The sequence below is a fragment of the Stomoxys calcitrans genome, chromosome 5 (genome assembly GCF_963082655.1).
Source record: "Stomoxys calcitrans chromosome 5, idStoCalc2.1, whole genome shotgun sequence".
NCBI lineage: Eukaryota > Metazoa > Arthropoda > Insecta > Diptera > Muscidae > Stomoxys > Stomoxys calcitrans.
In genome coordinates, this window is record NC_081556.1 from 123,232,523 (window position 1) to 123,259,544 (window position 27,022).

General features: G+C 38.8%; 1 protein-coding gene across 1 annotated transcript; it reads left to right on the plus strand.

Annotated features, from left to right (window-relative positions):
- The first annotated feature begins 274 nt into the window (after positions 1–274).
- LOC106085978 (angiotensin-converting enzyme) lies at positions 275–25,662 on the plus strand. The gene is made up of 7 exons (XM_059369928.1): positions 275–358; positions 5,991–6,239; positions 22,313–23,196; positions 24,557–24,908; positions 24,969–25,189; positions 25,269–25,409; positions 25,479–25,662. The coding sequence occupies exons 1-7, from the start codon at positions 275–277 to the stop codon at positions 25,660–25,662; spliced, it is 2,115 nt and encodes a 704-aa protein (XP_059225911.1).
- Positions 25,663–27,022: the final 1,360 nt, after the last annotated feature.

Genomic DNA, 27,022 nt, shown 5'->3' on the forward strand with positions numbered 1-27,022 from the left:
TAGTAAGGAGATGTGAAAGGACAGGTCTTGGTAAGAGTGGCAGTCTTTTACAGGCTCACTTAGACAATTTTAAGTCCATTGTGATACTATAGTAGCGACACCGTACCCACCCTCTTCGGCATGCCGAAGTGCCTTAGCCAAAGCACAACCTTGGTTCAATGTTACAGTGGTATGCTCGAACCAGGAAGTTCGAAGAGGTGGAAGAACTTACCTGCGTCGGAATTTTGAGGAACGTTGAGCTCCACATTACAGGGGCTCGAAAGCAATACTGGATATGCTATCTATAGTGGTCTTTATGCGTAGCCGTACCGCCAAGGATGAGCTTTGGCTAAGGCACTTCGGCATGCCTCAGAGATGGGTATGGCCTCAGTTCTTTTCTGGGCTACCAGGCCGATTTTTAGGATTCGCTTTTCTGTGAAGAGGCTTGGATTCCCTCATGACCTTCAGTGATGGCTCCAAGATGGTGCCACGCTTTTCGAGAGTCTAAACCGAGACACTCACTATTGGAAAATCGTTGAACGATTGAGACGAAGATCTGCCATCACGGTGTAGGCAAAAGAAATCAGACGTGGTAGTTTAACGCCTTCGAAGTGTACGCCGAGACACTTTCTATATAATATATATATGAGCTATTGGGTTGCCCAAAAAGTAATTGCGGATTTTTCATATAGTCGGCGTTCTTTCTTCTGTCAGTTATCAGCAGTGACTTTTAGTTTGCTTTAGAAAAAAAGTGTAAAAAAAGTATATTTGATTAAAGTTCATTCTAAGTTTTATTAAAAATGCATTTACTTTCTATTAAAAAATCCGCAATTACTTTTTGGGCAACCCAATACATCAAGCTATTGGCCAATAAGGGCCGTGCTTGTCTTGGCTGTTAGAAGTCATAGAAAAATACCACCTCCAAAAATTCAGGCAAATCGAGTAACAATTACGCTCTCCAATGGCTCTATGTAGCTATGTCAGGTTATCAACCGATTCAGTCATACCAAAACGACGTGTGTGGAATTTCAGCGAAATCGGATAAGAATTGCGCCCTCTAGAGGCTCAAGAAGTCAAGACCCATGATCGGTTTAGAGCTATATCAGGTTATAACATATTTGAACCATCCTTGATACAGCTATTGGAAGTCATAACAAACCAAATCATGCTAAATTTCAGCCAAATCGGATAATAATAGCGCCCTCTAGCGGCTCAAGAAATCAAGATCCCCGATTGGTTTATATGGCAGCTATATCATGTTTTGTACCGATTTAGACCATAATCAGCACAGTAGTTGGAAGTCGTAACAAAACACTTCATACAAAATTTCAGCCAAATCGGTAAGAATTGCGCCCTCTATAATATCCAGAAGTCAAGATCCAGTATCATTTTATATGACCGCTATATCAAAAAAGAACCGATATAGCCCATTTGCAATCCCAACCGACCTGCACTAGGATGAATTTTTTTTAGGGATTTTTGAGAACTATGCAGTAAAAAGCTTTCGGAAACCAGACCACAAACTAAGATTTGGTAGATCCAACAACTTTTCGAAATACCGAGGTCACCAACCTTAGGGGCCTGCCGAAAGACGTCTGGAAATTTTGCACACAATCTCGCTAACACCTCCGCTTTAGGATAGGTTAGGTTTAAGTGGCAGCCTGCCATCAGACTCACTTAGACATTTTCGTCCATTGTGATACCACAGGAACAGAAGACGAAAGATGCCTTCTAGTTCCTGCCGTTCAACCATCCAGATCGCTTTAAAAAGCCCAACAACTTGCGAATTCACATCCGCTAAACCAGACAGATTCTTAAAGAAATGAGAACCTAAAGTGAAACTCCTTCTGACTGCTAGTGCGAAATACACTCACCGAAGGTGTTCTATAGTCTCTTCTTCCTCGATGTCCTCACAGATTCTGCAAAAGTGGTTGCTGGCAACCTTCTGACTGTCAGCATGTTTTCCGATTAGACAATGACTTGTCATGACGGACACAATAACTGAGACTTCGGTTCTATAGACTTACACCAAAGCGGTAGACCTCTTCAAGTCTAGATTAGGCCACATAGTTTTGGAATGCTCACAACGCCCTCTTTGTGACCATCTATCATTCGTTGTCCTTCGGTCGTGGTCCTGAAAACTTTGCTTACATGTCGCTAGAGGCATACCCACAGATTCCAGTATCCCTGCAACGTGGAGGGTAGTTCTTAGTCCCGCAAGCTCGTCCGCTTTACTGTTCCCTGGGATATCTCTGTGATCCGGCACCCAGAACAGGTGAATTTTGAACTTTTCAGCCATCTCCTTGAGAGATCTGCGACAGTCGAGGGCGGTTTTTGTGATCAGAAATACGTTCTCCAGGGATTTAATGGCTGCCTGGATGTCTGAGAAGATATTTATGATAATCGTCGTAATGGCCTTATATCATAGCCATTCCAACACTTCCTTAATTGCAAGGATCTCCGTTTGATACAATCTGCAATGGTCGAGTAACCTTTACGATATGACCAGTTCTAGATCTTTATAGTACACCCCAAAACCCACCGGGTCGTTCAGTTTGGAACCATCCGTATGGAATTTTATGTAACTTCTCTATTAACAGGCTTGTCGTAGTTCCAATCGGATCTGTCAGGAATAGTGGTACAATACTTTTAATCAAAAAGCGGCTCAGGTAGGTTGTAATCCATACTGCCTGGAACATTGGATATTATATCAAGGATAACGCAGTTTTCGTAGACGCCACATGACCAAAGAGAAAGCTCCCTTAGCCCCACGGCAGTGGTCGCAGCAATTTGTCTAGCCACAATGACCAGGGCCGTTAGATGTAGCATTAAATATAGTGCATCATACGGTGTTGTCCTCAGTGCGGCTGTAATGCACAAAGAAGCCATTCTTTGGATACGGTTAACTATTGAACAGTAGGTGGACTTTTGAAACGGCATCCACCAGACCACAACACCATATGGCATTATATGTCTGACAGTATATACCCAATGTATGACATGCGGTCAAACTCCTCAACTTTTGCCAATGGATCTCTTGCAGGTGTATAAGGCAAGAGTGGCCTTTCTTGCCCTTTCCAAAATGTTGGATTTGAAGTTCAATTTCCTGTCCAGCAAAACACCCAGGTATTTTGCGCTTTCTCCAAATGAAATATTGTTTCCTCTCAAGGAGACAGATTCCATTATAGGCAACTTGTATATCCTGCTGAAAACAACTACTTCTGCATTGCACGGATTTACGACTAGACCACTTTCGGTAGCCCACTTTGCTGTTGCAGATAGAGCTTCCTAAAGTACATCCCTTAGAATGCTCGGAAACTTTCCCCTAACCGCAATTGCCACGTCACCAGCATACGCGACCACTTTTACACCTTTTTCCTCCAGAGACAATAATATTGGGTTGCCCAAAGAGTAATTGCGGATTTTTTAAAAGAAAGTAAATGCATTTTTAATAAAACTTAGAATGAACTTTAATCAAATATACTTTTTTAACCCTTTTTTTCTAAAGCAAGCTAAAAGTTACAGCTGATAACTGACAGAAGAAAGAATGCAATTACAGAGTCACAAGCTGTGAAAAAATTTGTCAACGCCGACTATAAGAAAAATCCGCAATTACTTTTTGGGCAACCCAATATATTGTTAATGGTGATATTCCAGAGTAGAAGAGACAGTACACCTCCTTGAGGTGTTCCTCAATTAAACCATCTTTTTAGATCCAAGCCTGCCGTAATGCATCTTTTAGTAAGTTATTAATAAACTTTTTTACGGTAGATTTGATGCCTGGAAACTCCAACTCCTTCATGACTGGCGTCGGTTTTGCATTATTGAAAGCACCTGCAATGTCAAGAAATGCTACCATTGTGTATTCCTTGACAGCGAGAGAACCCTCGATGTAGCCGACCAGGTCGTAAAAGGCTGTTTCCCTGGATTTGCCTTTACTATATGCATGCTGCTGCCGAGACAGGCGATATCCTGGGATCTTTGCCCTAAGGAACGTTTCTATCAATCTCTCAAGAGTCTTCAGCTCAAAGGATGATAGACTAATAGGACGAAAAACTTTCGCCTTCGGGTGGTAAGGTTTTCCTGCTTTTGGAAAGAAAATAACCTTCGTGTCCCTCCATCCCACAGGTATATATGACATGATGATACAAGCAGAGTGTATCTCCCCAAGCCAAGAAACCAGTCTATCTGACACAGCTTGTAATTTAACTGGTGATACATCATCAGAGCCTAGCGACTTAAAGGAGTCGAAACTTTTTATCGCCCAAAGGTTTTTCGGCTCAGACACAATTTCCCCAATAACCTTCGACGAATGCATACCAGTGACAACCTCTTCTGGCGCCACGTTGTCCATTGGAGAATTTCCCGGGAAATGTGTAGTTGTTCTAGTATTTTCTCACTAGACATAGACCATACATACTCTGACTTCGGAATATACCCCACCGTAATAGGTCTCGAGGACAGAATCTTCCTTAGCCTACAGGCCTCATATGTATATATGACATGCTGATTCAATTAGAATATATCTCCCTTAGCCCAGGAACCAGCCTATCAGACACAGCTTGGAATTCAACCGGGAGGTACATCGTCAGGACCTGGCGATTAATAGCAATCGACACTTCTTATCGCCTAAAGAATTTTTGGCTCAGACACAATTTCCCCAATAACTTTCGACGAATGCATATCAGTGACAAACTCTTCTGGCGCCACGTTGTCTGTGGGAGAATTTCCCGGGAAGTGTATATCAACGAGTAGTACTAGTATTTCCTCACTGGACATTGTCCATACATTCTCTGACTTCTGAATATACCCCACCGTAATAGGTGTCGAGGAAAGAAACTTCCTTAGCCTAAAGGCCTCAGATGTATCCTTCACGGAGCTGCAGAATTCTACCTAGGATTTTTCTGAGCCCTTCTCAGCTCGCCCTTATTTTTTCTTAACTCAGCCCTATAGATGTCCCAATCGTGTGGTTCTCTTGTAACTTTTGCTCTGTTGAAGAGTTTTCTGCAGTCCTTCCTTAGACCAACCAACTCTGGGGTCCACCATTCCGGTAGCTATTTTTCGACTCAGACACAATTTCCCTAATAATCTCCGACGTATGCATACCAGTGACAACCTCTTCTGGCGCCACGTTGTTCGTAGGAGAATTTCCCGGGAAATGTGTATCAGCGAGTAGTTCTAGTGTTTGCTCACCAGACATTGTCCATGCATTCTCTGACTTCTGAATATACCCCACCGTAATAGGTCCCAAGGACAGAATGTTCCTTAGCCTAGGGGCTTCAGATGTATCCTTCATGGAGCTGCAGAATTCTACGTAGGATTTTTCTGAGCCCTTCTCAGTTCGCCCTTATATTTTCTAAGCTCAGCCCTATAGATGCCCCAATCGTGTGGTTCTCTTGTGATTTGCTCTGTTGAAGAGATTTCTGCAGTCCTTCCTTAGAACAACCAGCTCTGGGGTGCACCATGGCGGTCGCTGTTTGGCCCTTGGCTTGGCACTAGGACATGCTGACACAAGCGAGTCACTTAGGCCCTTCGTGATACGCTTGACCATTATGTCCATACTCTCCGCAGTTCCCACTTCTTTTTCTGGTCTAGAAAGGAAAGACGAGCCGAATTTGCCTCAAAATTTATCCCAATCCGCCTTTCCCCAAGTCAATAACGGTTATACCAAAATATCCGTCTAACACAAAAATCGAAGGGAGCTCAACGTATTTTTGAAAGCATATCCAAAAATCAATAAAAAAAGTGTTTCACTATGGAGAGCCCAGCCATTAAAAACCTCACCTCTACTTAATAAAATTAAATGTCACATTACAAGCCCAACTTTTGCATATCGGGCTACAGCACAAACCTCCATCACACTCACTTTTGGTTTTTCGCAATCGTTGTCGTACACTTAAAGGCGCTCTTTTGTTTTTGTATTTCCTTTTCAGAATGCCTTTAGGCTAAAGTGCCGGAAGTTGTTTTGGCAAAAAAAAAAAAAAACGAAAATTCCCACTTTTTCTGTGCAGCTCTTTCTTAGGCAACCGGCAAGCCAGAGCACCAACATCAGCACATGTTTCTACCATAGCACTTCGTTAAAACGAGCAAAGGATTGTGGCCATAAGAGATGGTATGGCGTAAAAGCAAAGACAAAATATCCCCTTATAACATGGCTCCTGCGGTGCATTCCTGGGAATAAGGGCAGCAACAAAAAAGCAGAGAATAATAAAATCTGCTTAAAAATTGGCAAAGGCGATAATGAAGATGACCGTGGGTTGGTGAGCGCGGGGGAGAGGTGGAGATAACAACAATGATATCAACACCATTACTAATACCATTGCAACTAACATCAGCATCGGCGCATGATAACAACAACAACAACACCACGAAGAGCAATCAAGAGCAGAATAGTTGGACAAAAATAAACAGAAGTCGAAGAAGAGAACACATTTTATGAAAAAAAAGACAACAAAGCAACATAGCATTGAAATTCATGGAGAACATGTGATTTGATGTAGCTGAGGCTGTGATGCTGGACAAGGAATGTAAAGATGCACAAAACACACAGACACACCCACACACTCACACATCTGAACAAAACCTAAACCACATTAAATAAAAAAAACAACTCCACGAAAACAAGTTTGCATTTTTTTAAGGAAAATGATTTAATGGAGGTTTGCAGAACTTGAGATACTGATATCAAGTTGAAAGGCAGAAGCATTGTAGAATAAATGGGGAAATGTTGCACTAAGCTTAGTTAATATTAATGGATTAATGATGTTTAGGCAGTGCAACTGCCACTATAAGTATGATGGATAACATAGAGAAACAAATCCATACAAATTATGGGACTAAAAATATTTAGGTTAGGTTGGGTTGAAAAGAGGGTGCAGATATTAATTCGCTCCCTGCCACTATGGACATACACCTAAGCCAGTACTTGGCTTGTGGTGAGCTCTAAATACCAAAAGAAGTAACCTCTAAAGACAAATTTTAAGTTAGGAATTCCAGCTACCTACAAAATCCTTAATTGTTTTCCATACCACTCCCCTAGCTTGGTTCATGTATGCTATCGTGTCCCCACCTAAGTACCGGTATCTGTTAGCTGCGAAAGCCGGGCAATGACATAGGAAATGCTTCAACATCTCATCATCTTCCCCACATGCCCCACAGATGCTATCACTTGCAGCACCGATTTTGCATAAGTTAACTCGTAGTCCTAAAAATATTTAATTCTTGTTATGCCCTCCACCATAGGATGGGGGTATACTATTGGGTTGCCCAAAAAGCTACTGCTACTTTTAGCTTGCTTTAGAAAAAAAGTGTAAAAAAAGTATATTTGATTAAAGTTCATTCTAAGTTTTATTGAAAATGCATTTACCTTCTGTTAAAAAATTCGCAATTACTTTTTAGGCAACCCAATAATTTCGTCATTCTGTTTGTAACTACTCGAAATATTCGTCTGAGACCCCATTTTTATACCCTCCACCATAAGATGGGGGGTATACTAATTTCGTCATTCTGTTTGTAACTACTCGAAATTTTCGTCTGAGACCCCATAAAGTATATATATTCTTGATCGTCGCGACATTTTATGTCGATCTAGCCATGTCCGTCAGTCCGTCCGTCCGTCTGTCTGTCGAAAGCACGCTAACTTCCGAAGGAGTAAAGCTAGCCGCTTGAAATTTTGCACAAATACTTCTTATTAGTGTAGGTGGGTTGGTATTGTAAATGGGCCATATCGGTCCATGTTTTGATATAGCTGCCATATAAACCGATCTTGGGTCTTGACTTCTTGAGCCTCTAGAGTGCGCAATTCTTATCCGATCGGAACGAAATTTTGCACGACGTGTTTTGCTATGATATCCAACAACTGTGCCAAGTATAGTTTAAATCGGTCCATAACCTGATATAGCTGCCATATAAACCGATCTTGGGTCTTGACTTCTTGAGCCTCTAGCGTGCGCAATTCTTATCCGATTGAGATGAAATTTTGCACGACGTGTTTTGTTATGATATCCAACAACTGTGCCGAGTATAGTTCAAATCGATCCATAACCTTATATAGCTGTCATATAAACCGATCTTGGGTCTTGACTTCTTGAGCCTCTAGAGGGCGCAATTCTTATCCAATTTGAATGAATTTTGACACGTAGTATTTTGTTATGATATCCAACAACTGTGCCAAATATGGTTTAAATCGGTTCATAACCTGATATAGCTGTCATATAAACAGATCTGGGGACCTGACTTCTTGAGCTTCTAGAGGGCGCAATTCCTATCCGATTTGGCTGAAATTTCGCAAGACGTTTTTTATTGTTACTTTCAACAACTATGGCAAATAAAGTACAAGTCGGTTCATAACCTGATATAGCTGCCATATAAACCGATCTGGGATCTTGACTTCTTGAGCCTCTAGAGGTCGCAATTATTATCCGATTTGCCTGAAATTTTGTACGACGGATTCTCTCATGACCATCAACATACGTGTTTATTATGATCTGAATCGGACCATAGCCCGATACAGCTCCCATATAAATCGATCTCTCTATTTTACTTTTTGAGCTCACAAAGAGCGCAATTCTTATTCGAATTGGCTGACATTTTACACAGGTCTCCAACATATAATTTAATTGTGGTCCAAACAGGACCATATCTTGATGTCGCTCTAATAGCAGAGCAAATCTTTTCTTATATCCTGTTTTGCCTAAGAAGAGATGCCGGGAAGAGAACTCGACAAATGCGATCCATGTTGGAGGGTATATAAGATTCGGCCCGGCCGAACTTAGCACGCTTTTACTTGTTTTTGTCGATTTAGCCATGTCCGTCCGTCCCTCCGTCTGTCTTTCGAAAGCACGCTAACTTTCGAAGGAGTAAAGCTAGCCGCTTGAAATTTTGCACAAATACTTCTTATTAGTGTAGGTCGGTTGGGATTGTAAATGGGCCATATCGGTCCATGTGTTGATATAGCTGTCATATAAACCGATCTTGGGTCTTGACTTCTTGAGCCTCTAGAGGGCGCAATTCTTATCCGATTGAAATGAAATTTTGCACGACGTGTTTTGTTATGATATCCAACAACTTTGCCAAGTATGGTTTAAATCGGTACATAACCTGATATAGCTGCCATATAAACCGATCTTGGGTTTTGACTTCTTGAGCCTCTAGAGGGCGCACTTCTTATCCGATTGGAATGAAATTTCGCACGACGTGTTTCGTTATGACTTCCAACAACTATGACAAGTATGGTTCAAATCGGTCTATAACCTGATATAGCTGTCATATAAACCGATCTGGGGACTTGACTTCTTGAGCTTCTAGAGGGCGCAATTCTTGTTCGATTTGGCTGAAATTTTGCATGAAGTATTTTATTATGACTTTCAACAACTGTGCCGAATAAAGTTAGATCGCGTAAGATGCATTGGGTATATACTACAGTTGTCAGATATATAATGCTATATGGGGTTGTGGTCTGGTGGACGGCGCTTTAAAAGTCCACCTACTGCTCAATACTCAATCGGATCCTCGATCGGACGACACCATCTGATGCACTGAATTAAATGCTACATTTAATGCATCTGGACATTGTGGCTAGACAATTGCAGCGACCTCTGCCGTGAGGCTAAGGGAGCTTTCTCTTTGGCCATGTGGCGGCTACGGATACTGTGTTAACCTTCATACAATGTCCGATGTTCCAGGCAGTGTGGATTACAACTTCCTACCTAAGCCACTTTTTGATAAAAAGTACTGTGCCACTATTCCTGATAGAACCGATTGGAACTACGATATAATGGTAATAGAAGTTACATAGACTTTCATACGGATGGTTCAAAACTAGACGACCAGGTGAGCTTTGGTTTATACTCTAAAGATCTAGAACCGGTCATATCGAAAAGGTTACCCGACTAATGCGATATGTATCAAGCGGAGATACATGCAATACTGGAAGTGGCTAAGATATAATGTCATAACGACGATTGGCATAAATATCTTCTCAGACAGCCAGCCAGCCATTAAATCCCACGAGAATTTCTGAACATAAAAACCGCCCTCGACTGTCGCAGATCTCTCAACGAGATGGCTGAACAGTTCAAAATTCACCTGTTCTGGGTGCCGGGCCACAGAGATGTCCCAGGGAATGGTAAAGCGTACGAGCTTGTGATACTAGAGACTTCCCACACATTCCAGGGTTACTAGAATCCGTGGGTATGCCTCTAGCGGCATGCTGGCTAAGTTTTCAGGACCAGACCCAAGGGACAACGAATGATCGATGGTCACAAAGAAGGGGCTATGAGCATTCCAAAACTATGTAGCCTAATCTAGACTTTAAGAAGTCTACCGTTTTGCTGTCACAGACGAGAACAGACATCTCAGTCATTATGTCCGTCATGACAGGTCACTGGCTAATCGGAAAACATGCTGACAGACGGAAGGTTGCCAACAACGAATTTTTGTGAGGATATCGAAGAAGAGATTAGAACACCTTCCGTGTGTGTGTCCCGCACTAGCAGTTAGAAGGAGTTCCACTTTAGGTTCTCAGAACCTGTCTGATTTAGCGGTTGTGAACATTCGCAAGATGTTGGGCTTTCTAAATTGATCCAATGGTTCAACGGTAGGAACTAGAAGGCATCTTCCTTCTTCTAAGTGAGACTGATGGCAGATTGCCACTTAAACCTAGCCTAACCTAACCTAACTTTTCTCTTAACTCAAAAATTTAATGAAATTTCTCTTAGAGAAAGTATTTCTGAACACAAAAACCACCCTTGGCTATCGCAGATCTCTTAACGAGATAGCTTAACAGTTCGAATTTCACCTGTTCCTGGTGCCGGGCTACAGAGATATCCCAGGGAATTGTAAAGCGTACGAGCTTGCGAGACTAGAAATTTCTTGGAAATTTTCTCTGAAGACAAGGATAGGTAAAAATCTTAATTTTGTAACATTAGGCAGCGCAGCGACAGTCTCAATGCAGCCTAACGAACAGCGAGCCTACACCCAAGAAGCCCATTTACTTAAGATTTGGAAGACTAAGATAGGTAAAGATCCTAGTATTGAAACATCAGCCAGTACAAGGAATGAAAACTCAATACATCCTAACGAACAGGGACCCGACGATAGAACCATTACCGACTTTATAAAAAGTCGGGAGACTAGGATAGGCCAAGGACCTAATACGATGCCATCTGGCAGTGCAATGACAGGAAAGTCAATGCAGTCTAAAGAGCAGGGAGCAGACGATGAGATCTTCAGCTTCTCCCAAGATGACCAATTTACTGGAGGACCAATGTTTGAGGTTATGCAGATAAACCTCCACCGTAGGGCGACTGCTACTCACGCACTGATGGAGAAAATCAGCAAGGGCCAGATTCATATTGCCTTAATTCAGGAGCCATGAAGGATTCGGAACAAAGTTTCTGGACTGAACTATATCAACTACCAATTATTCTATGATAATACTGGTACTCGGCTGAGGACCTGCGTTTTTTGGCATTAAAATTGGAAGTCTATATTTCCCATAGAGTTGTCAATGTCGGAAGCAACAGTGAAGAGACAGGAAGACGGTGGAGCATACCTGGGATCACTTTATCTGCCTTTCGACTCTTCGACTCCGCCACCATCGCTACATTAGGTTTAGAATAGAACGGCCAGCGACGAATCCGATACGCTTCCGTAATAAGTTGAAAACCAACTGGCCAAAATTGGGAAGACCATTCAGAAGAAGACTTGGGCAATATATTTTAGATTAACCAATCATTGACGACAATGTCTACAGAATTTAGAGTCTAATGGCTTTCTCTTAGCGACCAACAGCATGGATTCCGCTCTACAGGCGACCTCATGGCATTTCTGTCGGAAAGTTGGAGTCGCTCAGTCCACCAGTGTGGTGAGAATGAGGTTATGGCTCTGGATATCTCCAAGGCATTTGATGGGGTCTGACACAGTGCACTACTATCAAAGCTTGTCACATTTGGTGTCGGTAATGGCTGCGTTCGATTTTTTTCGAGCTTTCTCAGAGATCGCACCCTACGAGTCGTTGTAGATGGGTTCTCATAAAAAGAGCTCAAATTGACCGCAGGTGTACCCCAGGGCTCTGTTTTTTCTCCTTCTCCTTCTCTTTTTCTAATTTTCATCAACGATCGAATCCGACCTACTCATTTGCGGATGACAGTAATCTCTGTCATTCGTACTCATTCGACCATAGGCCGAGTCTTCGACAGATTGAGGACAAGAGGCGGGTTATGAACGATACACTCTGCCAAGATTTGCTGTCCATTTTTGAGTGGGGTCAAATGAATCGAGTGGATATTAATGCACGGAAGACTCAGTGCTGCTTATTGTCACACGAACGATTCGCTGACCCATTACGGTCATCTTTCTCTATCAACGGTGTAGATGTTGAGCAGTCAGAAGCTCTTGATGTTCTGGGCATGAAAATACGAAGTGATGTCCGTTGGGAGCTAGAAATGCATTTTTAGTGTCGCAAGAAGCATTCAAGTGTTTGGGCTTCCTTAAACGGTGTAAGAATAACTTCACTCCGTCTGATCTTCTCAACATCTACACCTGTTTCATAAGATTGAAAATGGAGTACAACTCACATGTATGGGCTGGAGCTTCAAAATCATCCCTGTTGCTACTGGACCGTGTACAGAGAAGAGCGATGGCGTTGATTGGGGACAGTGGGGTATCCAACTCTTTTGCCTCCTTTCATCATCGCCGCAATGTGGGTTGCTTCTATCGTTTCTTTCATGGTGTGTTTTCGTCTGATATTCGTTTTCTTATTCCTGATCTAAGGATGTATGTCAGGGATATGAGACATTCCAGAAACTCACACCCGTTTGTAATTGTTTGGCCAGCGGACCGCACAATGCATTATAGAGAGATTTCTTATTTCGCCCGTACCCCTTCTGTATGTGGAATCGACTCGCGGCTAATGTTTTTCCCCACCAACTTTGACATCCAAAGATTGAAGGCAAATGTCAATAAGCACTACATTTGATTTGTTTGGGTAAAAAACACATACGTCATCTGCATAATCCGCAATTTGCCCTCTTTTACTTGGAATACCCCATATACGCTTTACAATTAATTATGCTTTAATTTCTTCATTCTAGTGTCCAGATATATAAAAGAATTATGACATAAATCGGCATAATATTAACACATATTTAGTGTCTCAAAACATAATCGCCCATTAATTGTCACAGCATGTTGTATGACACTGTCACAAAAAGAGAAAACAACAACACAAAAACTCAAATAAAATCCAATAAAACCAACAACAAATAATGGGCTCCACCAAGAATGTTTCTCATGTAGTCATTCATCATCGAAATGCTGTGGACTGTAGCTGTGAAGGGTTAGTCAACTTTCTTGTAAGAACACCAAAAATGTCTGTCTTTTGTTTTAGAGCTTCATAAAGTGAATGAGTTTGAGAAACTTTTTGAATTAACTTTTTATACGCTCCACCATAGGATGGGGGTATACTAATTTCGTAATACTGTTTGTAACACCTCGAAATATGCGTCTTAGGACCCCATAAAGTCGTGACATTTTATGTCGATCTAGCCATGTCCGTCCGTCTGTCTGTCCGCCCGTGTGTCTGTCCGTGCGTCTGTCCGTGCGTCTGTCCGTGCGTCCTTCCATCCGTCTGTCTGTCTGTCGAAAGCACGCTAACTTTCGAAGGAGTAAAGCTAGCCGTTTGAAATTTTGCACAAATACTTTTTATTAGTGTAGAACGGTTGGGATTGTAAATGGGCCATATCGGTCCATGTTTTGATATAGCTCCCATATACACCGATCTTGGGTCTTGACTTCTTGTGCCTCTAGAGGGCGCAATTCTTATCCGATTTGAATAAAATTTTGCACGAAATGTTTTGATATGATATCCAACAACTGTGCCAAATATGATTCAAGTCAGTCCATAACCTGATATAGCTGTCATATACACCGATCTTGGGTCTTGACTTTTTGAGCCTCTAGAGGGCGCAATTCTTATCCGATTGAAATGAAATTTTGCATGACGTGGTTTGTTATGATATCCAACAACTGTGCCAAGTATTGTTCAAATCGGTCCTAAACCTGATATAGCTGTTATATAAACAGATCTGGGGACTTGACTTCTTGAGCCTCTAGAGGGCGCAATTCTTATCCGATTGGAATGAAATTTGAACGACGTGTTTTGTTATGATATTCAACAACTGTGCCAAATAAGATTCAAAACGGTTCATAACCTGATATAGCTGTCATATAAACCGATCTTGGGTCTTGACTTCTTGAGCCATTAGAGAGCGCAATTATTATCCGATTGGAATGAAATTTTGCACGACGTCTTTTGTTATGATATCCAACAACAATGCCAAGTATGGTCCAAATCGGATCATATCCAACAACTGTGCCAAGTATGGTTCAAATCGGTTCATAACCTGATATACCTGTAATATAAACCGATCTGGGAACTTGACTTCTTGAGCTTCTAGAGGGCGCAATTCATATCCGATTTGACTAAAATTTTGCATGACGTTTTTTGTTCTTACTTTCAACAACTATGCCAAGTATGGTTCAAATCGGTCCATAACCTGATATAGCTGTCATATAAACCGATCTTGGGTCTTGACTTCTTGAGCCTCTAGAGGGCGCAATTATTATCCGATTGGAATGATATTTTGCACGACGTGTTTTGCTATGATGTCCAACAACTATGCCAAGTATGGTTCAAATTGGTTTATAACCTGATATAGCTGTAATGTAAACAGATCTGGGGTCTTGACTTCTTAAGCCTCTAGAGGGCCTAATTCTTATCCGATTGGAATGAAATTTTGCATGTCGTATTTTATTCTTACTTTCAACAACTGTGTCAAATAAGGTTCAAATCGGTTTATAACCTGATATAGCTGTCATATAAACCGATCTTGGGTCTTGACTTCTTGAGCTTCTAGAGGGCGCAATTCCTATCCTATTTGGCTGAAATTTTGCACAACGTATTTTATTTTTACTTTCAACAACTGTGTCAAATAAGGTTCAAATCGGTTCATAACCTGATATAGCTGTCATATAAACCGATCTTGGGTCTTGACTTCTTGAGCCTCTAGAGGGCGCAATTCTTATCCGATTTGAATGAATTTTTGCACGAAGTATTTTATTATGACATCCAACAAATGTGCCAAGTATGGTTCAAATCGGTTTATAACCTGATATAGCTGTCATATAAACCGATCTTGGGTCTTGACTTCTTGAGCCTCTAGAGGGCGCAATTATTATCCGATGTGGCTGAAATTGTGCATGACTTATTTTATTCTTACTTTCAACAACTGTGCTAAGTACGGTTCAAATCGGTCCATAACCTGATATAGCTGTCATATAAACCGATCTTGGGTCTTGACTTCTTGAACCTCTAGAGGGCGCAATTATTATCCAATTTGCCTGAAATTTTGTACAACGGATCCTCTCATGACCATAGCCTGAGCCCCCAAAGGGCACAATTCTTATTCGAATTGGCTGACATTTTACACAGGTTTCCAACATGTAATTTAATTGTGGTCCAAACCGGACCATATCCAGATGTCGCTCTAAGAGCAGAGGAAATCTTTCCTTATTGCCTACGAAAAGAACTCGACAAATACGATCCATGGTGGAGGGTATATAAAATTCGGCCCGGCCGAACTAAGCACGCTTTTACTTGTTTTTCTTTAAATGGAATGGAGACAGTTTTGTTCTTTATTTTCTAGTGCTGAGACTAATCTCAACATCTTAACTTTCTTAATGAGGGCAATGTAAATAGGTTTGTGAGTTTTAAATAAACGTTGATGGCCATTATGTCACTATGCTCTATTGAGTCCAAGCACATTTGCCATTTTTAGCATATTAATCGGCAGCTATTGTTAGAATTTCTTTATAAGCAATTTGATATTAAAAGCCGTAATTTTAGTACCTTCATCAACCCTTGGTATGTATTTATGATGATGCTTATACAGTGTTCAACTTTTTGGGCAATTAGACCAACGAGCTACCTTAGTCGGTATGGGAATCGTGATCTTTATAGCCTGCAAATGCGTTTTGCACAAAATAATAAAGAAAACAAAAAAAAAAAAAGAAAATTAACGTAGAATTTTCCATTCTGCTTTACACCTTTATCCATAGGTTATACTTTTCAAAAAACTATGAAAATAATCACCTTCTCAATGAATCGTTTATTTGATAAAATTTCTTCATTCAAAATTACATTCGAGTTTTCCATTGTGTATGGGTTGCCCAAAAAGTAATTGCGGATTTTTAATATAGTCGGCGTTGACAAATTTTTTCACAGCTTGTGACTCTGTAATTGCATTCTTTCTTCTGTCAGTTATCAGCTGTTACTTTTAGCTTGCTTTAGAAAAAAAGTGTAAAAAAATTATATTTGATTAAAGTTAATTCCAAGTTTTATTAAAAATGCATTTACTTTCTTTTAAAAAATCCGCAATTACTTTTTGGGCAACCCAATAGTTCAATGATATTCCTAGCTTTTTTTTAGGAATTTATTTTTGGCATAGATTTATTTTAAATGAAATATTTAGTGTCTCTGGCGATGAATGTCTTACACCCGTATGGCGTCTATTGAAAGACATTGGTGGCCGGCTTATCAGGTTAAGCGAATAAAGCGCGTCTTTGTTTTATTTTTCCCTTTTTGTGAATTCTAAAATTATTTTGGTTTGGATTTTTGTTGTGGTCAGATTAGAATAAATTTAAATATGTTTGCGTGAGTTATTTCTAACAACATAATTTACGAGCAGATAAGGCAGAAATTGAACACAAATGGGAATGTAAATGCAGAGCTCAAATCACTGCTAATTCTTGAAATAAATGCGTCTTTTATGGACTTACGACCCAAAGTTGGCCAATCGGTGTACGCAAATACAAATTTGCAACAGAGGCAAACTTCTCACATGTTAATGAGTCCGGTCCGATTTAAGTTTAAGCTCAGTAAGAGGGGATTTGCTTTTTATAGCCAAGTCCAAACGGTAAACCAAAATGCGACACCCCTTTGTGCAGAAGTTTTTACATGGCATAGTAACTCACAAATGTCGCCAACATTAACGACATGGCAAAGTGCCGGTCTTTACGGCTGATATATCTATTACGGTCAGATATAGACCATATTCGGTTCGAATAGCACATGGGCATAGTTTAGCCTACTATTACAAATTTCAGCAAAAAACAAGTAAAATAGGCCTTTAAAAAGCATGTATATTCCAAACATTGTCCGATTTGCCAATTCAACAAATTAACCTGCATAAAAAAACAATAAAGGTCAGTGCCAAATTTCAATTTCCCTTGGGGAACAGTAGTTTTATTACCTTTTCACTTCAATAAGGGTAGCTTTACTACCCCTTTCCCTACAAGAAGAGTAGTTTAATACCAGTTAACATCAACAAGGACAGTCTTATTTTCCTTTCTCTTCAAAAAGGGTAGTTTTATTACCCTTTCCCTTCATGAAGAGAAGTTTTGTACCCGTTCCTATCAAAAAGCGTAGCTTTGTTACCCTTGCCCTTGGGGAAGGGTTGCTTTTTGATAACCTCTAACATAGGATTCCGTTTGGTACACCTCGTCATTCCGTTTGTTACACCGCCCGTCCGGACGGACGAACAGTCTGACTGTCTGTCTGTCCGTCTGTCTGTCGAAAGCACGCTAACGTTCAAAGGAGTCGTCATAACATTTTAAGTCGATCTAGCCATGTCCATATGTACGCCAGTCTGATCGTCCGTCTGTCTGTCTGTCCGTCAGTCGACCCATCTGTCCGCCCCCCATCTGTCCGTCCGTCCGTCTGTCAGTCGAAAGCATGCTAACTTTCAAAGGAGTCTAGCCATGTTCGTCCGCTTCAAATTTCGCACAATGGGCCACGTCGGTCCAAGTTTTGATATAGCTGCCATATAAACCGATTTTGGGTCTTGACTTCTTGGCCACTAGAGGGCACAATTATAATACGATTTGTCCGAAATTTTGTACTAAATATTTTGTTATAACTTCCAATAACTGTGATAAGTATGGTGAAAATCGGTGCATAAACTGATATAGCTCGCCATATAAACCAATCTTGGAATTTGACTTCTTGAGATTCTAGAGGACGCAATTCCAATCCGATTTGGCTGTATTTTGCACTTGGTGTTTTGTTATAACTTCCAATAACAGTGCTAAGTATGGCGCAAATCGGTACATAACCTGATATAGCTGCCATATAAACCGATCTGGGATCTTGATTTTTGAGCCTCTAGAGGGCGCAATTGTTATCCGATTTGGTTGAAATTTTGCACTAAATATTTTGTTATAACTTCCAATAACTGTGATAAGTATGGTGCAAATCGGTGCATAAACTGATATAGCTCGCCATATAAACCGATCTTGGGCCTTGAATTCTTGAGCCACTAGAGGGCGCAACTCTCATCTGATTTAGCTAAAATTGTGCACTAAATATTTTTTTATAACTTCCAATAACAGTGCTAAGTATGCCGCAAATCGGTACATAACCTGATATAGCTGCCATATAAACCGATCTGGGATCTTGACTTATTGAGCCTATAGAGGGCGCAATTGTTATCCGATTTGGTTGAAATTTCGCACGTGGTGTTTTGTTATGACTTCCAATAACAGTGCTAAGTATGATGCAAATCGGTACATAACCTGTATAACTGCCATATAAACCGATTAGAGATCTTGGCTTCTTAAGTCTCTAGAGGGCGCCTTACTTATCTGATTTGATTTAAAATTTTGTACAACGGCTTCTTCCTTCCTGACCTTCAGCAAGCGTGTCCAGCATGGTCTGAATCGATGTATAGCCTGATCCAACTCCCATATAAACCGATCTCACGATTTTGTTCTTGAGCCCCTACAAGGCGCATTTTTTCCGAATGGACTGAAATATTTCACAATGTATTCTACAATGGTCTTCAACATTCAATTCATTTATGGTCCGAATCGGACTATAACTTGATATAGCTCCAATAGCATAACAGTTCTTATCCAATACTCTTTGTTTGCCTAAAAAGAGATATCGCGCAAAGAACTTGACAAATGCGATCCATGGTGGAAGGTATATAAGATTCGGCCTGGCCGCACGGTCTTTTTTGACTTTCCCTTAGAAGAATAGCATTATTACCCTTTCCGTTGTGAAAGGGTAGCTTTGTTACACTTCCCTTGGAGAATGGTAGCTTTAGTACACATTCCCTTGAGGAAGTGTAGCTTTATTATCCTTTCCCTTGGGGAAGGGTAGATTTATTACCTTTTCCCTTAGGGAAGGGTTGCTTTATTGCCCTTTCCCTTTGGGGGAGGGTAGCTTGATTTCCATTTTCTTTCAAGAAGGTTAAATTTATTACCCTTTCCTTTCAAGAAGGGTAAAATTATTACCCTTTCCTTTTAAGAAGGTTACATTTATTACCATTTCCTTTCAAGAACGCAAAATTAAATACCCTTTTCTTTCAAGAAGGGTAAATTTATTACCCCTTTCTTTTTAGGAAGGAAAAATTTATTACTCTTTCCTTTCAAGAAGGGTACATTTATTAAACTTTTCTTTAAGAAGGGTTAATTGTTACCATTTAGTTACCCTTTCCTTTCACGAAAGGTAAATTTGCCATTCATTTCAAAAAGGGTCAATTTATTATCACTTCCTTTCAAGAAGGGTACATTTTTTACCCTTTCCCTTAGGGACTTGCAATAGCTTTATTACCCTCTCCTTTCAAATAGGGTAAATTTATTACCCTTTCTTCCAAGAAAGTTAAAATGATCACCCTTTCCTTTCAAAAAGGAAAATTTAATAACCTTTCCTCTCAAGAAGCGTAAACTTATTACCCTTTTCTTTCAAGAAGGGTAAATTTATTACCCTTTCCTTTCAAGAAGGATAAATTTATTACCCTTTCCCTTGGGGAAGGGTAGCCTTATTTCCCTTTCCTTATTAGTAAGAAATTTTATTTCCCTTTACGTTCAAGACAAGTGAATGTAGTAACCTTTCCTTTCAAGAAGGGTAAATTTATTACCCTTTCCTTTCAAGAAGGGTAAATTGATTACCCTTTTTCACGAGTGGTAAATTTATCACCATTTCCTTTCAAGAAGGGTTAATAGATTACCCTTTTTTAAGAAGGGTAAATTTATTACCCTTTCCTTTCAAGAAGGGTAAATTTAGCACCCTTTCCTTTTAAGAAAGGCAAATTTATTACCCTTTCCTTTCAAGAAGGGTAAATTTATTACCCTATGCTTGCAGGAAGGGTAAATCAATTACCCTTTCCTTTTAAGAAGGGTACATTTATTAACCTTTCCTTTCAAGAAGGGGAAATTTCTTTTATTACCCTTATCCTTGGGGAAGGCTAGTTTTATTACCCACTCTTATATCTCCCTGGGCAGGGTAGTTTTATTGCCCTTTCCTCACAAGAAGAGTAAATTTATCACCCTTTCCTTTCAAGAAACGTAAATTTATTACCCTTTCCTTTCAAGAATGGTAAATTTATTACCCTCGCCTTTATTACCCTCTCCTTTCAAGTATGGTAAACTTATTACCCTGTCCTTTATTACCCTCTCCCTTCGCGAAGAGTCATTTTAGTACCTTTCCCTTGGGGAAGGGTAGTTTTATTACCATTTTCAATGGGGAAGGGTAATTTTATTACTCTTTCCTTTGGGGGGGGGGGTTGCTTTATTACCCTTTCTTTCAAGAAGAGTCAATTTATTACCTTATCACTTGGGGAAGTGTAATTTTATTATATTTTCTCTTGAGTAGAGATAGTTTTATTACCCTTTCCCTAGGATAACGGTAGTTTCATTACTCTTTCCCTTGGGATAGGGCAGCTTTATAACCCTTTCTCTTGAAGAACGATAGTTTTATTACCCTTTCTCTTGAGGAACGATAGTTTTATTACCCTTTCCCTTGGGTAAGGGTAGTTTTATTACCCTTTCCCCAGGGTAAGGGTAGTTTTATTACCCTTTCCCTAGGGTACATTACCCTTTCCCTTGAGGAAAGGTAGTTTAATTCCCCTTTCTCTTGGAAAAGGGTAGCTTTACCCTTTCATTTCAAGAAGGGTAGTTTTATTACCCTTTACTATCAATAAAGGTAACATTAGTACCCTTTCCTTTAAAAAAGTGTAAATTTGGAACAATTTCCTTTCACGAAGTGTAATTTAGGCACCCGTTCCTATCAAGAAAAGTAAATTTATTACCCTTCCCCAAGGGGAAGTCTTGTTTTATTATCCCTTCCCTTCGGAAAGGGTGGTTCTATTACCCTTTTGCTTGGGGAGTGGTAGTTTTAGTACCCTTTCCCTGAGTTTACTACCCTTTTCCTTTAGTTTTACTACCCTTTTCCTATAGTATGTTTTTTTACCCTTTCCCTTTCGCAAGGTTTTTTACCCTTTCCCCTTCGGGGAAAGCTTTTTTTGTTACGCCTTTTCGTGGGTAGAGTTAGCTTTGTTGCTCTTTTCCTTGGGTAAAGGCAGTTTTGTTAGCTTATTCTTGGCTGGGAGCCCACCACCATGGGTTACTGACCGGCCGAAATCTGGGCTCTTTTATTTGTTTTATTGTATAATTTGTCATTCCATTTCCGAACTTCTGCAGTCATTGATAGTCGTCGTAAAATTTTAAGACCATGTATCCATGTCCGTCCGTCTGCTGGAATCACTTTACAGTCATAGAAATTAGAGATATTGAGCTGAAGCCATACAGAGATAATTTTTTTTATGTCTAAAGCAGATTACATTCAAATTTGGACTAAAAAGCCGATCTCCCGATTGAAGTTGGACTATATTTGGATATAGCTGCCGTATATTATCTATCTAACGATTTAATGTCTGGGGCCAATAAAAGGCGAATACGATGAAATTAAGCACATTGAGACGCGTTCGACCTTTACACATCCCTCCCATGTTTGGCATATTTTACTGAAATAAATAAAAGGGAGTTCTGGAGGGGTCTATCCAGAACCCCTCATACCAATTCTGAATCAACAAGAGTTTACAACGTTTGTTAGAGACAGTTATACCATAAAGCCAATCTTTTCTTTACACCCCACTATATGCTCATACTGTTACTGCCAACTATACACAAACCTACCCAAATGATAAAGAGATTGCCGTTGAAGCAATATTTTCTAAACTCAGACTTTAAACTTTATAGCGACCAAGCTCAAGCATTAATATAAAAAACATATTAGAAAGAATTTAAAGCTCAGTAGTCGTGGAATTCTTGCGACGACAGTATCTTTAAAGCGCGAGCGAATTATGGTGAAATTTCAAACAATGTGTTTCATGGTTAGTGATTAAAATATAAGAAAATATCAACAAAAAAACATATTTGAAAGAAGAACAGTAAGAAAACCAAAAGTGAAATGTGATTTATTAAATTGCAGCTTCTAGGCATCTATGCCGCCTCTCCGGCCCAAGCGGATTGTGTCACCGAGGCATGTGCCAAGGAACTCATTGCAAATCTCGATTTGGTCTATCGGCAGCAATCGAATTTTGAATATGCCCATGCTGACAGCGATGTCAGTGTCGATATAATGCTGCGCACTAGCCTGCATCGCTATAACAACGCTTTGCAAAAGTTCGATTGGCAAAATTTCAAAGATCCCGTTTTGAGGCGACAATTCGAGATCTTGTTGCGCGATACCAAATACCCAAAAGTCAATGATGAGTTTGAGAAAGCCACCACAACTTTGAAGACGGTGGCCAAAAAGAAATTCACCTGCTCCCGTTTCAGTGCCAATGAATGCAAAAAGGTTTCGTTTATACGCGACATCAAGCCCTTCATCAGCAACAATGGAGATCCGCAGGACATCAAATGGTATTGGCGGGAATGGCGCAATCATGTGCCCGATGATGTCAAGAATGCCATGAAATATTACATTCAATATTATCAGAATCTGGCCACTCCAGCTAAAACACCCTCAGGGGTGTGGTATGAGGCTTATGATGGCTCAGATATTCTGCAAGATCTTGAAAGTTATATGGATAATATTGGTCCTCTCTATAGACAAATGCATGGCCATCTGAGGCAAGCCTTACGTGAAAAATTGGGCAATTCTAGCATTCCTTCGTCGGGCCTCATACCTCATCATCTAATGGAACAGGCTTTCTTCCAGGCATGGAAAAAGGAATCGGTGCTGGTGAATCCCTTCCCTGAGAAGAAACTGCCCAATTTGCAACAGGAACTCAAAGGCCAATGGGGAGCTTTTGATTTGGTGAAGACAGCTGGGCAATTCTTTGAATCCCTGGGTTTTGAAGCATTTTCACAGTAAGTCGAACAAACGTATTGCGATTTTTTATTCAATTTATTTTTAAATTTAAAAAATAATTTTATTTTATAATATTTTTTATTTTATTTTATTTTATTCTGTTTTATTTTATTTTATTTTAGTTCATTTTGTTTTATTTAATCTTATTTTATTTTATTTTATTTTATTTTATTTTATTTTATTTTATTTTATTTTATTTTATTTTATTTTATTTTATTTTATTTTATTTTATTTTATTTTATTTTATTTTATTTTATTTTATTTTATTTTATTTTATTTTATTTTATTTTATTTTATTTTATTTTATATTATTTTATTTTATTTTATTTTATTTTATTTTATTTTATTTTATTTTATTTTATTTTATTTTATTTTATTTTATTTTATTTTATTTTATTTTATTTTATTGTATTTTATTTTATTTTATTGTACTGTATTTTATTTTTTTTTTTTAATTTAATTTAATATAATTTAATTTTAACTTAATTTTAATTAAATTAAATTAAATTAAATATAATTTAATTTAATTTAGTTTAATTTAGTTTAATTTAATTTAATTTAGTTTAATTTAATCTAATTTAATTTAATTTAATTTAATTTAATTTAATTTAATTTAATTTAATTTAATTTAATTTAATTTAATTTAATTTAATTTAATTTAATTTAATTTAATTTAATTTAATTTAATTTAATTTAATTTAATTTAATTTAATTTAATTTAATTTAATTTAATTTAATTTAATTTAATTTAATTTAATTTAATTTAATTTAATTTAATTTAATTTAATTTAATTTAATTTAATTTAATTTAATTTAATTTAATTTAATTTAATTTAATTTAATTTAATTTAATTTAATTTAATTTAATTTAATTTAATTTAATTTAATTTAATTTAATTTAATTTAATTTAATTTAATTTAATTTAATTTAATTTAATTTAATTTAATTTAATTTAATTTAATTTAATTTAATTTAATTTAATTTAATTTAATTTAATTTAATTTAATTTAGTTTAGTTTAGTTTAATTTAATTTAATTTAATTTAATTTAGTTTAATTTAATTAAAATCCTTTTAATTTGAACGCCATCCCAAATCCTTTTAATTTGAGCCCCATAATGCCATGGTTGGTAAATATGAACCGTTATGGAGTAAATATGAACCGAATTTTTGGGACAGTGAGTTGGGTTAGGCTCTTGGTGGTGGGTACCCAAGATTCGACCCGGCCAAACGAAGCACGCATTTACTTGTTTTTATTTTATATTAATTTTTTTTTTATTTTATGTTATTTTTTTTTAATTTTTTTTTTAAATTTTTTTTTATTTCATTTTTTTCTTTGCTATTTTTTTTGTTTTTTCAGAGAATTTCAATCGAAAAACTTCAAGCCATTTGACAATCGTAACCAACCTGCTGGTCCCGACTGCAAGTCTCGCATCAATTACCATGGTAGCATTCAGATGACCTATTGCCCTAAGGTCAGCTATAAGAAGCTATTGACCACCCATGGCGACATTGCCCAAGTGGAATATGCCCTGCAGAAGAATAATCTCACTGTGGGCTTAAGCCGCGAAGCATGTCCCGGTTTCAGCAATGCCTTGGCGGAGGCCACAATATTGACGGTGTCAACCCCCAAACACTTGCAGCAACATTTGCACTTATTAAAGGAGTACGATTATGATGGCGAAATGCATCTTAATTTCTTATATAGAATGGTAAAATTATTGTGTAATACTAAAACTTCCTCTAGCCCAATAACATGTTTTCCATTTAAGGCCGTTCATGCTCTATTCTCCATACCCACCTACTTTGTGCATGAGAAACTTTGGGTGGACATAATCGATAAGAAAATCAAACCGGAGGAATACAACTGCCATTACTGGAATCTTATGGAGAAATACATGGGTGTTGGACCTTCGGATCTTACCAATCCCACTGCTTATGATATGCCACCCAAATTCTATGAAGGTTTATTGGATGACAGGAGAAGCACCAAGTATGTTCTCTAAAGAGGGTATTGATAATTCGAAAACTGATAATGAAAACCTGTGTTTGGGGATTTTTTCTAATTTTAGAAAACTTTTAGGAGAATTTTTGGGTTATCAAATCTACAGTGACCTTTGCTTGAAAACCAAACAATACCAACCGGGCAACAGTGATAAAGCTCTCTTCAAATGTGATCTAACCGGCAGCAAGGAAGCTGGGGATATTCTCAAGTAGGTTATTGTTTTCAAAATTTTGGCTTGAAAAAGGAAATTTATTAATTTTTGGTTTCGAAATGTTAGAAATATGATGGCAGCTGGTTCAACCAAAACATGGCGTGATATTATCAAGGACTTGAGTCCTACACAGCAAACAAGTCTAGAAGGTGCATCCTTTGTAGACTACTACCGCCCATTACTTCAATGGATTGTCAAAGATAATGCTGCCAAAAATGTTGAAGTTGGCTGGGCTTCAGTTGAACGTTAGTAGTTTCACTTTTCCTCATTAAGGGCTGGTTTTTAACATTTTATTGATTTATTTCAGATTGTAAGGACTATTTTTCGTTTTAGGAAAAATTTAATTTTGGATTGAAAATTTACACAAAATAAACACTTAAATTGAAACAAATGTAAATAAACTTCAGTTATATTTTTTTAATTTATAAAGTGACCATACGTTTATTATTTTAGAAAAATATTGTAATAAATTGGTCGGAGACCCTATACATTATAAATATTTTCTGGATCGACATGACATTATGAGTCGATCTAGCCTCGACTATCCGTCTGTAAGTTTTTCGAAAGCATTCCAATTTTCGCACGATTAAAATTAACAGCTTTGCTCAAATCTTATCTTGTGTAGGTTGGTCTGGAAGGAAACATAGGCTATATAATTTTTTGATATCGTGAGGGGGCGGACCTCCCCCTTACCCCAAAAGTACTACCCAAAAATAAAAGTTAACCGATCGGGACAATATGGGATTCAAATGAAAGGTATTCAAGAGTAGAGTATGAATTTCAAAATAAAAGTTGGGTCCAAGTACCTGGGGGCCACCCCAGGCCCAAAACTCATTAAAAAAGGTTTATTTGACGATAATGAGAATATGGGTTTCAAATGAAAGGTATTCGGGAGTAGAATATGAATATGGTCAGGAAGTAGGAATAGGCTTTATAATTTTCCATTCCAACCGGGGCCGCTCCGCTGCGCCTTCTTTAACTCTCCCAAATCTTTTTAGAATGGGGACACTTCGCCCTGAATGCTGATATCGAATTCGTGCCATTGTAGCCTATGACACTGAACGCTTTCGAATCCTCGCGAGAACATTGGACAAAGCGGTGTTTATCCCCTCTTAAGGTTGGCGACATTTGCGAGATACAATGCCATGCATGGTCATTTAAAAAAATTTCCACAAAGAGGTGTCGCACTGCGGGACGCCGTTCGGACTCGGCTATACAAAAAGGTCCTTATCATTGAGTTTAAACTTGGGGTGGGGACACTTCGCCCTGAATGCCGATATCGAATTCGTGCCATTGTAGTCTATGACGCTGAACGCGTTCGAATCCCGGCGAGTACATCGGACAAAGCGGCGTTTATCCCCTCTTAATGTTGGCAACATTTGCGAGATACAAAGAGGTGTCGCAGTGCAGAACGCCCTTCGGACTCGGACTCGGACTTGGTGCGGATATCGAATTCATGCCATTGTAGCCTATGACACTGAACGCGTTCGAATCCCGGCGAGAACATCGGACAAAGCGGCGTTTATCCCCTCTTAATGTTGGCGACATTTGCGAAATACAATGCCATGCATGGTCATTTAAAAGTTTTTCCCCAAAGAGGTGTCGCACTG

Excerpts from the sequence above, each read along its gene's own strand:
- LOC106085978 (XM_059369928.1), top strand. The coding sequence starts at position 275 with ATGCTATCTATAGTGGTCTTTATGCGTAGCCGTACCGCCAAGGATGAG. Across the intron at positions 23,197-24,556 it reads GGTTTTGAAGCATTTTCACA|AGAATTTCAATCGAAAAACT; the intron begins GTAAGTCGAACA and ends TTGTTTTTTCAG. Across the intron at positions 25,190-25,268 it reads GATGACAGGAGAAGCACCAA|AAAACTTTTAGGAGAATTTT; the intron begins GTATGTTCTCTA and ends TTCTAATTTTAG.